This window comes from Electrona antarctica (genome assembly GCF_951216825.1).
Source record: "Electrona antarctica genome assembly, chromosome: 6".
Classification (NCBI taxonomy): domain Eukaryota; kingdom Metazoa; phylum Chordata; class Actinopteri; order Myctophiformes; family Myctophidae; genus Electrona; species Electrona antarctica.
Window position 1 is genome coordinate 28,665,841 of NC_136811.1, and position 16,933 is coordinate 28,682,773.

A 16,933-nucleotide genomic window follows, 5' to 3' on the forward strand; every position below is an offset into this window, starting at 1 on the left:
GACAGAACAGCTCGAAGTTATGAAATGCAAACACTCAACAAATCTCCTTCATGTCTGAGATGCCAAACCCATGATTACATAACACACACACACACACACACACACACACACACACACACACACACACACACACACACACACACACACACACACACACACACACACACACACACACACACACACACACACACACACACACACACACACACCTACCTTCCCTGCCAGCCACCCCAGGTGTCGTATCTCTTTGCTCCCAGCGATACCATTCCTGGACATATTCTGGATGACCTCTGCCATGGTCCTCTGTGGTGGGTTTTCAGATAAGATTAGTTTTGTAGATAAGCGATCATAAAAGATTAGACAGTGCAGTTCAAAGGGTTGGTCAATAGTAAACCCAGACCTGTGCCAGTGCAGAGGTGGCAGAGTGCATGGCAGAGAACCATGCCAGGGCAGACGGTTGGTCTAGGCACCGCAGCACCACAGTGTGTCTGGCGTCAGGGGAGTGCAGCTCCACTTGTCTGGGAAAAAAACGATAAGAAACGTTTACTTTAACCTCTGTGTTATCTCAGCCTTTTAAAGCTTATTTGGCCCAAGGGGCCTCTATGAGCCATTCATTCTTCACCCTGAAAGCCAGGCTAATGAAAACATATTACTACTCGTGGCATTAAACCGATTTTGGACTATTCCTAAAGGAACCTAGTATTTTTTCCATTTTTCTCCTTCAGGACTTGCTCAAACAATGATATGTTTGTAATGTTGAAACATACTAACAAAGTTGGCTAGTTAATTAAAAAATATGACTAAATGCACTGCATTTTAATTGTGAAAGGCCCTGCCAGGCACATGGCATTACATTCTCCCCTACTGGATTTCTCAGTGATAAACAATGTTCATACAATTTCCTTATGTACACAATGACACATGCAGGATATTTTTCAACCCCATTTCAACACTTTTTAGTGCTTTGGGCTCTAAGGCTGCGTACACACCTAAAGAACAAATGTTCGGTCCGTGTGCGATGCCTGATTGCTATTTGATTGCTGCTCCAATTCATTTTCAATGGGAGTCACGTCGTTTGATCGGACAAACCTGTCCGATGTGGGGGCGGAGGGCACAACAAACACACCGGACACCTTGTAGTCAAAACAGCCAACGAACAGGGTGGGACTTCAGATCGGACAGAAGGGTGTTTTTTAACCGCCAACTAATAGGAGAGAACTTCCGTTCTTGACAGCACTGGGTGGGGTTTAGGCTGTAGTCTTCTGAGTTACGTGACACAGACTATTATATCGCTTGTTTGTATGTCTTCTTTTGGCTACGGCCGTGCGTAACTTGGAGAGTCCAAGTTGCGCACGGCTGTCTCCAGTGATGAGTCCAGTCTGGTACTAAGTTCTATTCTATATACAGAAATACAGGACGATAGCCAAAATATCCGTCGGTTCACATGCGCAAATATAACAGATGTACAAGTTATCGACACGAATGGTACTTAAAGTATGGTACACGGTGTAAGCTTGTAGATCTGTTTATTTTAAGCATGCGCCACCGCCACCACGCAAAGTTATGACGCGCGCACATGTGGGGGGAGAGACCCGATATATTTTATAGCTCTATGGGAGAGACGCAGACAGAGAAATATTTAAAATCATCCTGTCTCGCTCTTGCGCACGGCCGCACGCATAAAGAGCCAATGGAGCAAATGTTAAATAAGCTACACAGGTGGTCCTAAATGATTAATTGATTACATCACTATAGCAAAAGACGTGATATAGGTCAACTGCAGCGGAGCTGTTCTGACTTGAAGCTTAACTGACCAGTACGGCTTCAAGTTTAAACCATAAGATGACATGGAAATGCCCGTCGATTTGATGCGCAGAAATAACATAGGCCTATATCGAATCAGGTTAAGGTGCACACATAGAAGAAAAGTCATTTTTATCGGGATTCGGGGATACTTTGTTGTAGGCTATGCACCAGCAGCAAGCACATTATTGTTCAAACACCTGCTCCTCTGTTCATCTGTTGTCTTATTTGGCTAATAAAATAATTATTAAGAATGAATGCAATTTCAAGTTGTTGCTGCAATCATGATTCATGTTGCTGTTCTCTTCTCTCTGTGTGACTGAAGGTTGCGCCCAAAAATTGTAGACAGTGATTTCCCGCACCCCCTCATGTTATTTTTCCCTCCGTCGTAAAATGACCTCTTTTCTTTTTTTCACTATTTGGTTCGCTTAACATGTCCACGTGTCATTTGTTTACATATTTGGTACGCTTTACAAAGTCCAGTGTGAACACCAAACGGACCAAAATCAAAATGCAAATATTTGGTCCTTGGTCCTTGATCCGGACCTTCTAAGTGAACTTTGAGTGTGAAAAACGGCCTCGACAAACTACCGCTAGCTGCTGCTGCAGTCAAGAAAACTACACTGAACATATGTGCATCTATTTCCGCGTATAGTAGCACCGCCCAAATCGCGCAAAGCATTGTGGGACATGGAGGCATCAAATCATAAAAATGTAATCAGTGGTCGGTCGGACAGATCAATGTGTCCGACAGGTGTGTACGAAGCCTAAGGCCTCATTCACACGTACCAAACACCAATCAAGCAATGTTTGGTAGTTTTTTTGTTTTTTTGGGCCACCACAATGCTTTTCCAATGGGAGTCACATGGTTTGATCAAACATTTGTGTTTGATCGCTGATTGCTGATTGCTCCCCCCTCATCATACGAAAATGTTTGGTCAAACCATGTGACTCCCATTGAAAATGAATTGGAGCAGCAATCAAAAAGCAATCAGGCATCACACACGGACCGAACATTTGTTGTGTATGTGTGAATGAGGCCTAAGGCTTCGTACACACCTTTCGGACACACAGATCTGTCCGACCGACCACTGATTACATTTTTATGATTTGATGCCTCCATGTCCCACAATGCTTTGCGCGATTTGGGCGGTGCTACATACACGGAAATAGATGCACATATGTTCAGTGTAGTTTTCTTGACTGCAGCAGCAGCTAGCGGTAGTTTGTCGAGGCCGTTTTTCACACTCAAAGTTCACTTAGAAGGTCCGGATCAAGGACCAAGGACCAAATATTTGCATTTAGATTTTGGTCCGTTTGGTGTTCACACTGGACTTTGTAAAGCGTACCAAATATGTAAACAAATGACACGTGGACATGTTAAGCGAACCAAATAGTGAAAAAAAGAAAAGAGGTCATTTTACGACGGAGGGAAAAATAACATGAGGGGGTGCGGGGAATCACTGTCTACAATTTTTGGGCGCAACCTTCAGTCACACAGAGAGAAGAGAACAGCAACATAAATCATGATTGCAGCAACAACTTGAAATTGCATTAATTCTTAATAATTATTTTATTAGCCAAATAAGACAACAGATGAACAGAGGAGCAGGTGTATAGCCTACAACAAAGTATCCCCGAATACCGATAAAAAGGACTTTTCTTCCATGTGTGCACCTTAACCTGATTCGATATAGGCCCACCCATGTTATTTCTGCGCATCAAATCGACGGGCATTTCCATGTCATCTTATGGTTTAAACTTGAAGCCGTGCTGGTCAGTTAAGCTTCAAGTCAGAACAGCTCCGCTGCAGTTGACCTATATCACGTCTTTTGCTATAGTGATGTAATCAATTAATCATTTAGGACCACCTGTGTAGCGTATATAACATTTGCTCCATTGGCTCTTTATGCGTGCGGCCGTGCGCTAGAGCGAGACAGGATGATTTTAAATATTTCTCTGTCTGCGTCTCTCCCATAGAGCTATAAAATATATCGGGTCTCTCCCCCCACATGTGCGCGCGTCATAACTTTGCGTGGTGGCGGTGGCGCATGCTTAAAATAAACAGATCTACAAGCTTACATCGTGTACCATACCGTAAGTACCATTCGTGTCGATAACTTGTACATCTGTTATATTTGCGCGTGTGAACCTCGTACGCTGCCATTACATTTCTACTCTAGGCTACTCATAGACATATATGCGTCTACTATTAAAATCAATAGTGATCCCCGTAAAAAATACATGCTTTTAGAACTAATTATTAATGCAGCCTCACAACTGCCGAGGCCCGACGGCTATTTTGGCTATCGTCTTGTATTTCTGTATATAGAATAGAACTTAGTACCAGACTGGACTCACTCACTCACTGGAGACAGCCGTGCCGTGCGCAACTTGGACTCTCCAAATTACGCACGGCCGTAGCCAAAAGAAGACATACAAACAAGCGATATAATAGTCTGTGTCACGTAACTCAGAAGACTACAGCCTAAACCCCACCCAGTGCTGTCAAGAACGGAAGTTCTCTCCTATTAGTTGGCGGTTAAAAACCACCCTTCTGTCCGATCTGAAGTCCCACCCTGTTCGTTGGCTGTTTTGACTACAAGGTGTCCGATGTGTTTGTTGTGCCCTCCGCCCCCACATCGGACAGGTTTGTCCGATCAAACGACGTGACTCCCATTGAAAATGAATTGGAGCAGCAATCAAATAGCAATCAGGCATCGCACACGGACCAAACATTTGTTCTTTAGGTGTGTACGCAGCCTAAGGCTTCGTACACACCTTTCGGACACACAGATCTGTCCGACCGACCACTGATTACATTTTTATGATTTGATGCCTCCATGTCCCACAATGCTTTGCGCGATTTGGGCGGTGCTACGACACGCGGAAATAGATGCACATATGTTCAGTGTAGTTTTCTTGACTGCAGCAGCAGCTAGCGCTAGTTTGTCGAGGCCGTTTTTCACACCTAAAGTTCGCTTAGAAGGTCCGGATCAAGGACCAAGGACCAAATATTTGCATTTTGATTTTGGTCCGTTTGGTGTTCACACTGGACTTTGTAAAGTGTACCAAATATGTAAACAAATGACACGTGGACATGTTAAGCGAACCAAATAGTGAAAAAAAGAAAAGAGGTCATTTTACGACGGAGGGAAAAATAACATGAGGGGGTGCGGGAAATCACTGTCTACAATTTTTAAGGACTTTTCTTCCATGTGTGCACCTTAACCTGATTCGATATAGGCCTATGTTATTTCTGCGCATCAAATCGACGGGCATTTCCATGTCATTTTATGGTTTAAACTTGAAGCCGTGCTGATCAGTTAAGCTTCAAGTCAGAACAGCTCCGCTGCAGTTGACCTATATCACGTCTTTTGCTATAGTGATGTAATCAATTAATCATTTAGGACCACCTGTGTAGCTTATTTAACATTTGCTCCATTGGCTCTTTATGCGTGCGGCCGTGCGCTAGAGCGAGACAGGATGATTTTAAATATTTCTCTGTCTGCGTCTCTCCCATAGAGCTATAAAATATATCGGGTCTCTACCCCCACATGAGCGCGCGTCATAACCTTGCGTGGTGGCGGTGGCGCTTAAAATAAACAGATCTACAAGCTTACATCGTGTACCATACCGTAAGTACCATTCGTGTCGATAACTTGTATATCTGTTATATTTGCGCATGTGAACCTCGTACGCTGCCATTACATTTCTACTCTAGGCTACTCATAGACATATATGCGTCTACTATTAAAATCAATAGTGATCCCCGTAAAAAAGACATGCTTTTAGAACTAATTATTAATGCAGCCTCACAACTGCCGAGGCCCGACGGATATTTTGGCTATCGTCCTGTATTTCTGTATATAGAATAGAACTGGACTCACTCACTGGAGACAGACGTGCGCAGCTTGGAGTCTCCAAGTTACGCACGGCCGTAGCCAAAAGAAGACATACAAACAAGCGATATAATAGTCTGTGTCACGTAACTCAGAAGACTACAGCCTAAACCCCACCCAGTGCTGTCAAGAACGGAAGTTCTCTCCTATTAGTTGGCGGTTAAAAACCACCCTTCTGTCCGATCTGAACATTTGTTTGGTCAAGAACATTTGTTCTTTAGGTGTGTACGCAGCCTAAGGCTGCGTACACACCTAAAGAACAAATGTTTGGTCCGTGTGCGATGCCTGATTGCTATTTGATTGCTGCTCCAATTCATTTTCAATGGGAGTCACGTCGTTTGATCGGACAAACCTGTCCGATGTGGGGGCGGAGGGCACAACAAACACATCGGACACCTTGTAGTCAAAACAGCCAACGAACAGGGTGGGACTTCAGATCGGACAGAAGGGTGGTTTTTAACCGCCAACTAATAGGAGAGAACTTCCGTTCTTGACAGCACTGGGTGGGGTTTAGGCTGTAGTCTTCTGAGTTACGTGACACAGACTATTATATCGCTTGTTTGTATGTCTTCTTTTGGCTACGGCCGTGCGTAACTTGGAGAGTCCAAGTTGCGCACGGCTGTCTCCAGTGAGTGAGTTCAGTCTGGTACTAAGTTCTATTCTATATACAGAAATACAGGACGATAGCCAAAATAGCCGTCGGGCCTCGGCAGTTGTGAGGCTGCATTGATATTAGTTCTAAAAGCACGTCTTTTTTACGGGGATCACTATTGATTTTAATAGTAGACGCATATGTCTATGAGTAGCCTAGAGTAGAAATGTAATGGCAGCGTACGAGGTTCACATGCGCAAATATAACAGATATACAAGTTATCGACACGAATGGTACTTACGGTATGGTACACGATTTAAGCTTGTGCCTTGTAGATCTGTTTATTTTAAGCATGCGCCACCGCCACCACGCAAAGTTATGACGCGCGCACATGTGGGGGGAGAGACCATAGGGAGAGACCCGATATATTTTATAGCTCTATGGGAGAGACGCAGACAGAGAAATATTTAAAATCATCCTGTCTCGCTCTAGCGCACGGCCGCACGCATAAAGATCCAATGGAGCAAATGTTAAATAAGCTACACAGGTGGTCCTAAATGATTAATTGATTACATCACTATAGCAAAAGACGTGATATAGGTCAACTGCAGCGGAGCTGTTCTGACTTGAAGCTTAACTGACCAGCACGGCTTCAAGTTTAAACCATAAGATGACATGGAAATGCCCGTCGATTTGATGCGCAGAAATAACATAGGCCTATATCGAATCAGGTTAAGGTGCACACATGGAAGAAAAGTCCTTTTTATCGGGATTCGGGGATACTTTGTTGTAGGCTATACGTCTCCGGTGAATTGTATGCACCAGCAGCAAGCACATTATTGTTCAAACACCTGCTCCTCTGTTGTCTTATTTGGCTAATAAAATAATTATTAAGAATTAATGCAATTTCAAGTTGTTGCTGCAATCATGATTCATGTTGCTGTTCTCTTCTCTCTGTGTGACTGAAGGTTGCGCCCAAAAATTGTAGACAGTGATTTCCCGCACCCCCTCATTATTTTTCCCTCCGTCGTAAAATGACCTCTTTTCTTTTTTTCACTATTTGGTTCGCTTAACATGTCCACGTGTCATTTGTTTACATATTTGGTACGCTTTACAAAGTCCAGTGTGAACACCAAACGGACCAAAATCAAAATGCAAATATTTGGTCCTTGGTCCTTGATCCGGACCTTCTAGCTGCTGCTGCAGTCAAGAAAACTACACTGAACATATGTGCATCTATTTCCGCGTGTCGTAGCACCGCCCAAATCGCGCAAAGCATTGTGGGACATGGAGGCATCAAATCATAAAAATGTAATCAGTGGTCGGTCGGACAGATCTGTGTGTCCGAAAGGTGTGTACGAAGCCTTAGGCTGCGTACACACCTACACAACAAATGTTCGGTCCGTGTGTGATGTCTGATTGCTGTTTGATTGCTGCTCCAATTCATTTTCAATGGGAGTCACATGGTTTGACCAAACATTTTTGTTTGATGAGGGGGGAGCAATCAGCAATCAGCGATCAAACACAAATGTTTGATCAAACCATGTGACTCCCATTGGAAAAGCATTGTGGTGGCCCAAAAAAACAAAAAAACGACCTAACATTGCTTGATTGGTGTTTGGTACGTGTGAATGAGGCCTAAGGATGGCAATATGTGTCTTTGATTGGTTGGTTAATTGGTCCAACACTTTGGTCCCAAACAAATTATGTCAAACTACTGGCTGGATTAATGCTCCCCAAACTCTTTTTGGGGGAAAACAAGGTTGAAGTGAAATCAACAGCATAACAGGCCAGGTCAAGCCCCGGGGACTGCACCTGCTCTATGACCAAAACCTTTTTGGTCAAACACGGAAGAAGAGGGTATATTTCCGATTGTCCGGGGGAGCATGCACTGGGTGAGGAAGTGTAATTGAAATAAATAGGTGGGAGCGAGGGCATCCGTTCTGGGTGGGGTCTGGTAACAGACATTTGGTATTTTCAAAGTACTAGCAGTACAGCGGAGGGATGGGTTGGATTAGGCTGAATAAGGTATATCAGAGGGTTTGTTGCAGGTGGACTCAATCATGGCCAATCAAATTACTGTACCAATCTTTCCATCACCTTGTGGTGATGGAAGTGAGTGGTGCTCAGTGCAATATGGCTTGTCATGAAAGAAGCGCCTCAGAATCATGAATTCTCCCAAGAGTAAACTGACTTCCTAGTGTGAGATGTGCAGAGTCGTCAACAACAAATCTACAGCCCTAACAGATTGCCAAGTACTGAAGATAGCCAAGTACTGTACAATTAGCTTGAAACAAAACAGCAGTTAATACGTCTGGCACTGGTCCTATAGGAAGTGTTTCTAGTATAAGAAATGGTTTGATGATGTGCGGCGATGAGCCAAACACTACCTGCCACTCAGTATGTTTAACAATCTATCTAGTTTACCAAACAGGAAACCTGTTATGAAGGGGAATAATATGCATATTATGCCTCTTTAAAGTCTCTTAAAATGTAGCTCTTTTCCAGGTTTGCTTCAGGTCTGTGATTTAAACTACGGTATGTCATAACCTCTCTTTACAGAACATTACCAATACAACCACACACACACTGAACTGTTGCGCGTCATGATGCATAACAGTTCAGTTGGATACAAGTATTTAACAATTGACTACACCAAAATATAGTCAAATATTCTTGCGGAATTCATATAAAAGCGAATCACACAAGCATAGCATATTATATAAAGTGGGTTTGTGTGTCTATTTGGATGCACCTCTACCAACTAAAGTGATGAAAATAGTACAAAAGAGTTTGTGACTCACTATATGTTGGTAAAGAGTGCTGCAAACAAGTAAGGAATAACTTAAATGGTAAATGGTGCATTTATATAGTGCCTTTATCCAAGGCGCTTTACATAGATTATGTAATACATTCACCCATTCACACACACATTCATACACCGATGGTGGAGGAAACCATGCAAGGCACCAACCTGCACATCGGGAGCAATTAGGGGTTCAGAGTCTTGCTCAAGGACACTTTGACACTAACTCTGGGGGAGCCTGGGATCGAACTGGGAACTGGGAACCTTGCGGTTCCCAACCGGCAACTCTACCCCTGAGCCACTGCCACCCCTTAATCAATTCACACGTCCACTGCATGCCTAATGTTAGAGTGCCTGACCCAAAACAGGATGCTTCATCTTGTTTATTTGGACATTATAAAGTGGATCATAAAAACACCACAGCCATTGTTGTCTTATACATAATTAAACTGGGGAACGGAGCATCACAATGCTGCACGGTTTCCCCCCTATGAAAGCAGAGACTCTCCTTCTTTTGAGGCACTCAGTGTGTAATATATCGTTGTGGAGCGAAATATTCTGTTGGTCTTGAAAGGTTAGTAAAAAACGCTTCAAAACACTGGCAAGGGCTGTAATAGGCAAAGTTTGAACTCTGGCAGTTAATGAGAGAACACATGAGAACAATGTTTGCACAGCACCTTTATTATAATGAAGATGGCTGATGAATATGCTATAAACCTTTTCATGTACATACAGTACAAGTCAACTATAATACACAGAAGATGAGGTGAAGGAAAAGTCATTTCCTTCTGTCTACCTCATGCTGAGATATGACCATGTCTGATGCCACTGCATGCCAGTGAACTCACCATGTTTCCCCCAGAGGACTTGTGAATATGATTATTGAAGATAAAGCGGATTATCCCACGCAGTTTAAGAATTTGTATATGTTTTTCCCATGGTCTAAGGCAGGCGAATCAATATTTGCAGATAGTATGACCTTAATATCTGATTGGGAATTTGCTGGATTAAAGGAAGTTTTCTGAATATACTTCTGTTGCTATATCAGTGTTGTTCAAACATTTTCATGCCAAGGACCCCCCGATGTACTTGGTCGCAGACCCCCATCTGAAAATATTTTGTTCCAGGGATCCCCAGAAGCAAAGATTTGAGTTTTCAAAAATTGCTTTAAAAATATACAGTATATTCAAAGATTTGCTTTTGCACAGATGTTCAAAAAAATTCAGAAATAGCAGATATACAAGGCAAGTTTGTAGCCTGGCACAAATAGCCAAAGTATAAAATAATGTTTTAGTTTTTAGCAAAAAATCTAAAATGACACGGATGCTTTCCCGGTTTTAATGGGTTAAACCATTCAGGAGAATATTTTAGGAAATGAGTACATTTTCTTCATTAGAACTGAAAACCCATTTAAGTCCATTGAACTCTGTTTTAATCTATGTCTGGTACCAGCACTCCACTGTAGTATGTCTTGTCTACTCCAGGTGCTCTGTTTGGTTAAAAATAGGATGGCTCTTAATAATGACCAGGGATGCTAGCTGTCTTTTCACAGCCGCCCTGAGTGACCTGGAAAACCCCCCACAAAGTGATGAATCTGCTCCTCTACAATTGAAATCCCTCGCCTGTGGGAGAAACCCTCTAAATCAACTCCAGGTGCTCCTCTGGGCTAAAAATAGAACTGCTGCCTGTAAAAGGAGACTGGGGGACTAGGGAAGAGGTACAAGCCAGATGTGTGGTCGGTAATGTTCTGTAAAGAGAGGAGGTTCTGACGTAGTTTGAATCGTAGACCTGGAGAAAACAAGCCCCTGGAAAAGGGGCTACAGGCTTTGAAGATTACAATGTCATGTGAATTCCAACCAAAATATAGTTCCACAATGCTTAAAAAGAAAATCACACCCGTGTGAAGTGAGGGGCACTCTTATCATCATACATCATCCGGCCAATCACAATTTGTGTCCTCACCTTCGTCTTCAATGTGTGTTGTGTTTACACAAACATATGGCATATGGCATTCAAATGGCATTCAATGTTAAAACAATGTTTGTGTTTACACAAACCCTCAAAGCTGGACATAGGATGGGCTAGTGCACCTCAAAAAAGAAGAAAGAAAGAATAGAAAGAAACTAACACGAGGCGATTAAAGATTCCAGCAGCATCTTAAAGGTAACAGAGATGATAGATGCAAAGGTCAGCCCTTTTAAGGGTTAAGGCTTGGAGGAATTGTGTCACGTTAAATGCTTACAATGTTATTTTCCTTCTGATGTTTCTTTCTCTATTGAAGAACTGGAAAACTCATTGGGAGGCCCATTAGGGTTCATCGGAAAAAAGTAATGTGCATTTGAGAACTCAAAATAGGTGGAAATAAAAAAGAAAAGCCTAAAAAAAGACCAAACCAAAACAGAACCTGTGTGCAGCACTGAAGCCCTGACATGGGAACATTTTATCAGAGGGATAAGTATTGCTCAGTATTAGTCCCAGTAGAGAGAGAGAGAGAGAATTGGCCATTCCCTTTTCTGGTCAACAGAGGAGTGGTGTGTGTTTCCATGCACTGAAAGTTCACACACTTATCAAGGTAAGCGTGAGCTGAGAAATCTCAGCTGGCAGTCTAGAAATCCTACAGTACAACCAGTGCTGGTTCTGATATCTCTTATCTTCCCAACTGTAAATATTTTTTTTAAATAAAAACATCATGTAACAGTAGTACATGAATAGGACTTTATATAAACACAGCAAAAAGTAACTGGACAGTGTGCTGACTCTAGTCATTAAAGGAACTGACAGTGAATAGTGAAATAGGATCGGAAGGATAATAGAATGGAAACCACATACCCACGATGCATTGTGTGAGCCAGTGTCGAGCAGAATGATCAGCTACACTTGGAGCCAACTATTATTTATTTATTTATTTATTCTCCCAAATTAGTTACTTTTTTCCCTCCCATGTAGGCCCTGCCAGATTTACCAGATTCACTCACAGATCCTCTTATTTTCCTTTTCTCCTGTCCTGTCCTGTCCTCTCCCTGTCTACTCTCCTGTCTGCGTTTTCCCGCATTCCCTCAATCAACCCCCCCTCTTCCTTCTGTCTGTCATCTCCCCTCGTCAGGTTCCTTACCATCTCCTCCTCTCTTCTTCTTTTATCTACAACCCCATCCTCCCACTGCTCTGCACAGCCTTCTCTCCAGTCTGTCGTCTCGTTCATCAGCAGTTTAAGCAACATACGCTGAAGCTACAGTAGTATTCCTCAGAGGGATCCAGCATTGAACTGCATCTAGTGAAGCTACGGTAAGCTCAGCCATATGTCCTTGTCATTTACAGTAACATGGGGACCCTTGAACTCCTCACCCCGGAGTCATTTTAGAGTCTAGGCACGATTTTAGTTGACGATTTCACGTTAGCAAACCTGGAAAATCAGTTGCCAAGAGGCAGCAATTATAGTTACAGAGTTACAAAAACAGCATAAGTACTGTCGGATAGAGCAATACAAATGGAAGAAATACCATTACAGTAGCCACCACAAATAATGAACAACAGTATACCATACAGTATTATACTGTACACACCCTGCTGGGGGGGAAAACAGCAAAAACCATATACACATGACCAATCAAAGTTTAGCAATACTAATTTGTTTCTGTGGTGTAACACATTTGAACTTGAACATGTGGTTTGACTACATTTTTGGGAGGCTCTCGCCTTACTGTCCTGATTTGGCCTACTGCACGTACTGTAACACTACATTATATTACTACATGGCATGGTACAGTAACAACAAGCCCATAGGCTGTCCTACATCTACCAAAGGATCTTCCCAGACATGCTTTCAAGTGCAGTTCAACAAGCGTTAAGTGTTACTAATATGATGTCTGTTTGCTTAGGCCTCTTTTAGACGGCGACCATCTCCAGATAAAACGGCAAAGTCCCGTTGCGTTCTCATTTTTTATTGACCCTTTAAGAGAACGCACACTTTATGAAAACGCTATAATATCGCTAGGTGGCGGTAACGGGCTGCCAAATAGACCAGTCACCCACGTTATGTACAAGAAGAAGAGCCAGCTCCCCTTCACGCAACAGTTTCATTGTTCCCCGTGTCAATCACACTACAACACACACTACAAGTACACACTTCAACCCCCACTTTTCAATGACTTACATAGCTTGCTGTGTTAGGTGTTGGACTACGAGACCATTGTCCGCATTGGCCGTGAGTTCAAGCCTCACAGCCGACAGTTTTGCGCGATTTTTGCGGTCACTTTATTTTCTCACATATTAAAAACGCTACCAGATTAAAGTTAGGAATAAATAATACTGAGGTAAATTTTTGTTTAATCACCTGGGGGGGGGGGGGGGGGGGGGGACTGGATTTTTATTTTCATTCACAGGGAGGGTGATGGTGGTGACAGACAGCCCAGAGCATGCAGGCAGAGCGCGCCACGGGATGGTTATATATTTTATAATACATTAGGCTACATAAACGCTGCTGCCGCGGCTGCCACCTATCACAATTAAGGCATTTTATTTACATCATGGTTTTACATTCACCATCACTGATGAGCAGCGCTTTGTAGGCGAGGAGGGAGGCTTGTTCAGGAACTCCATTATATCATAATTATGCATCAATGTAATAATATATGCGCTGCGAGCCAACGTGAGCCATGATGTCATAAGTTTTGCGGATTCACCGTTTTGCCTGTTTACACGGAGAAGGGATAAAACGGCGTTCTCAAAGATTTCCACTCTGGGAGGTGGTTTCACTTTGATGCGTTTTCACCTCCTGAGAACACCCTTCTCGTCTAAAAGGACCCCAGCAAACGATACTTTATTTTGTCGTTTCTTATGAACACCATCCTCATCTAAAAGCCACCTCAGTCTGCTGTTAATGCCATAATAAATTACTTCTGAATAGAAATAAGATCTGTCCTGCAACGGTTTAATTAAAGGGCAAACCTTTAATAAATTGTTTAGGTTTAAAAGGTCTTGGGTAGGACTACTAAAAAAATAGCAGATCTACAAGTGAATCGTTGTGAGCTTGTAGATCTGGCATTTTTGGCTAATAGTACCCCCAATATAGATGCTGGGGTTCAAGTGGTTAGGATAAAATGGTCTTCCCTGAGAAAGAACTGACCTTGACTGAACTCACGTAGTGAGGTAGTGTTATCCAGCCATTCCATATACCTGAGCTATAAATCAATAACAAAGGGAATGTTCAACTTTATTTCCATCATGCGCACTAAATGCTTGTAAAGTGCAGGATAGATTTGTTAAAGTGAAGACAAATGCAATATAATACAATTACAAGTAACCTTTAATCTTTCAAAGGTTACATAGATGCAGGCAATATTGCTTTAACCACTTTCAAACTTGTGTGACTATTCTGGGCATGTGATTATAGGTGTAAGTCTTCAAACTACTTTAAAAAATAGGGAAACGGTACAAGCCCCCAACGCATTGCAATGTGATGTATTGTGAGCTAGTAGATTGGCTATTTTTCCTATTACAACTAAGAATATAAGATTCAAGTAGTTAAGCAATGAAACACTGGGCTTTGGAAAATGGGGCAAATAATATAATGGTCTGTCTCTACACTATAGGGAATTAATCTACAAAATATGGATTTACTGTTGTTCAAAATGGTTGTTTCCTATGCACATAGATGACCTCAAAATGTAGGCGGCATAGCATATCTTATTGAAAGGAAAACAGACATAATCAAAAGCAGTTACATAAGTGTGTTAAATAAATGTTTTAATGTGTTTATGCCCTCTTTATATTGCCAGATGCACCTTCAGTCTCAGATAATCATATTTGGAGAATCATATCATGGATGGTATGGATGTATTTTTGTTTGTGTGCATCTGTGAATGTTGTTTGAATGTGCATGCGTTTAGCTGTTTTTCTCTCAACATTTCTGGTGTTTAACAGTCTGCACAAGTGCACAGGCAGAAAAGAAAACAAAGTTGTTGCTCATTGTTAGGACTTCACTATGATGTCGTCTTCATCATCGACAGCTTTGACGTTTTGTTAGGTTGAACTACCAGCGAGCTTAACAGACTTCAAACATTATGCATACTTTATGAGAGACATTGAGCAACAGACAGAGATTGGAAGAAGAGGACAGTAGAACGACGAACAGAGGAATGGGCGTGAGTGGGACAGAGAGAGAGTTGGAGAGTGGAATATGGAGAGGGGTAATGATACTGTATGGTGGAAATGATGAAGAGGTAAAAGGAGAGATGGAGGAAGGGGAGGAAGGGGGAGTGAATAAGTGAGTGGGAGGGAATGAGACATTGATTGGAGAAAGAGATGGAGAGAATGCAATAAAGAATGATGTGCAACAGAGATTGAGAATTGATTGAAAATAATGAATCGGAGAGGGACTGATAAATGGAAATGGAAGAGCAAGAATAGAGAAAAGGGGGAAAATGGACAGAGAATTAGTTAGAGCGACCAATGGAAGAAGCAGGAAAAAAAGAAATGAGAGGAAACGTAAAAGTGAGCTGAAGAGAGAATGAACAAGGGGGAAGCTGGAAGTACAAAGAAATTAATCGAGTGAAGGAGGGATGAAGGAAAGAGTGTAATAATGACTAAAGAGAGAGAACAAGGGAAGTTGGATAGCGAGAACACATGCTGTACAGATAGACAGAAAGTGAAGTTGACTCGTTTTCTGGGCCCATGCTGTTTGATTGGCCCATTGTCATATTAGCAACCAATTAATGTGATGACACGTTCTAAAGGACTGCGAACCCCCTGCTGATTTCTAAGACTCTCACCAGTTACAGAAAACTATCTAATCACCACGTCAAACGTCTGGATAAAAAAGTGTGCCAAAAAAGTCACAAAGTAAGTTCTTCACTTCAATATTCATACTGTTGCACAGAGAGGAGCAGAGTAAACTAAGGGTTAATTAAGTAGGCCATTTTCTTCCTTTTTCTTGGTTTAAAAGATGAACTTTGGAGCATCGGGCATGGGTACGGAGGTTATAGCCATGTCATGTGAATGGTTATTTGATGCTAACACACTAGTCTGAGAATGAAAGACACCAGGGCAACCAAGAAGAATAGCAGGCATTCTCTTCTCTTCTCTTCCCTCATCTCATCTCTGCCTTATTTATCAGTACACACTCGTTAGTGAGTTACTTATTATACTATATGAGAAGTAATCCTCATGGGAATCTGCTGTGTTAGATGATGTGCAGAGGACAGAGGCAGGAAAGAGAGAACTTGTCAGTTCGTCATGGAACAAAGGTGAGACAGCTAGATTTGAATTCAGTGTCATGACTGTAGCTTTAGCATGCACTGTACGTGTGCAACTCATTCATGAAGAAGCATGCCCCTTACATTCCCCCTTGTTCTACTTTCATGCTGTGAAGCTGACTAGGTCAAAACGATAGTAAGTTTTGTTTGATGGAAAAAATAAAGTAGTGAAAGTGAGGCACTGTCTCTGTTCTTTCTTTCGAAGTTGTTAAGTGTGGCAGCACTTAACAACTACTGGATGGAACTGGATGGAACTACTGGATGTTGTTGGTTTTTTCTTAATATTTATCCAACGATTTTGCAACCCATTATTTTAAAACAGTGTCAATTATCTAATGTAATCCTGGGCGGTACACTTCCTCTGCCAACCTGGGGGGGCAGCGGACTGACCTCATGCTTCCTTCTATGCATGAGGAGTCCAAGCTGCTTCTTTTCACCTAACAGGGGAGAGTTTCCCCGGCCAGACGTAGCGCGTGGAAGGAACACGTTATTCCGACCAGTTCCTATTCCCCTCCATCAGGCCCCCCGGCTGGCCAGGGAAGGTAGTTTAGAGACTAAGGGCAGTATTATGCGTGTCTTA

The 16,933-nt window shown here is 42.4% G+C and overlaps 1 protein-coding gene across 1 annotated transcript in view; it reads right to left on the bottom strand.

Moving 5' to 3' along the window:
- sntb1 (syntrophin, basic 1) overlaps positions 1–16,933 on the bottom strand; it is a 57,117-nt gene that overhangs the window by 20,441 nt on the left and 19,743 nt on the right. Inside the window, exons 3-4 of the mRNA XM_079504613.1 lie at positions 401–518; positions 214–303 (exon numbers count right to left, since the gene is read on the bottom strand). Coding sequence (XP_079360739.1) covers positions 214–303; positions 401–518 — 208 coding nt within the window. The remainder of the gene's footprint in view (positions 1–213; positions 304–400; positions 519–16,933) is intronic.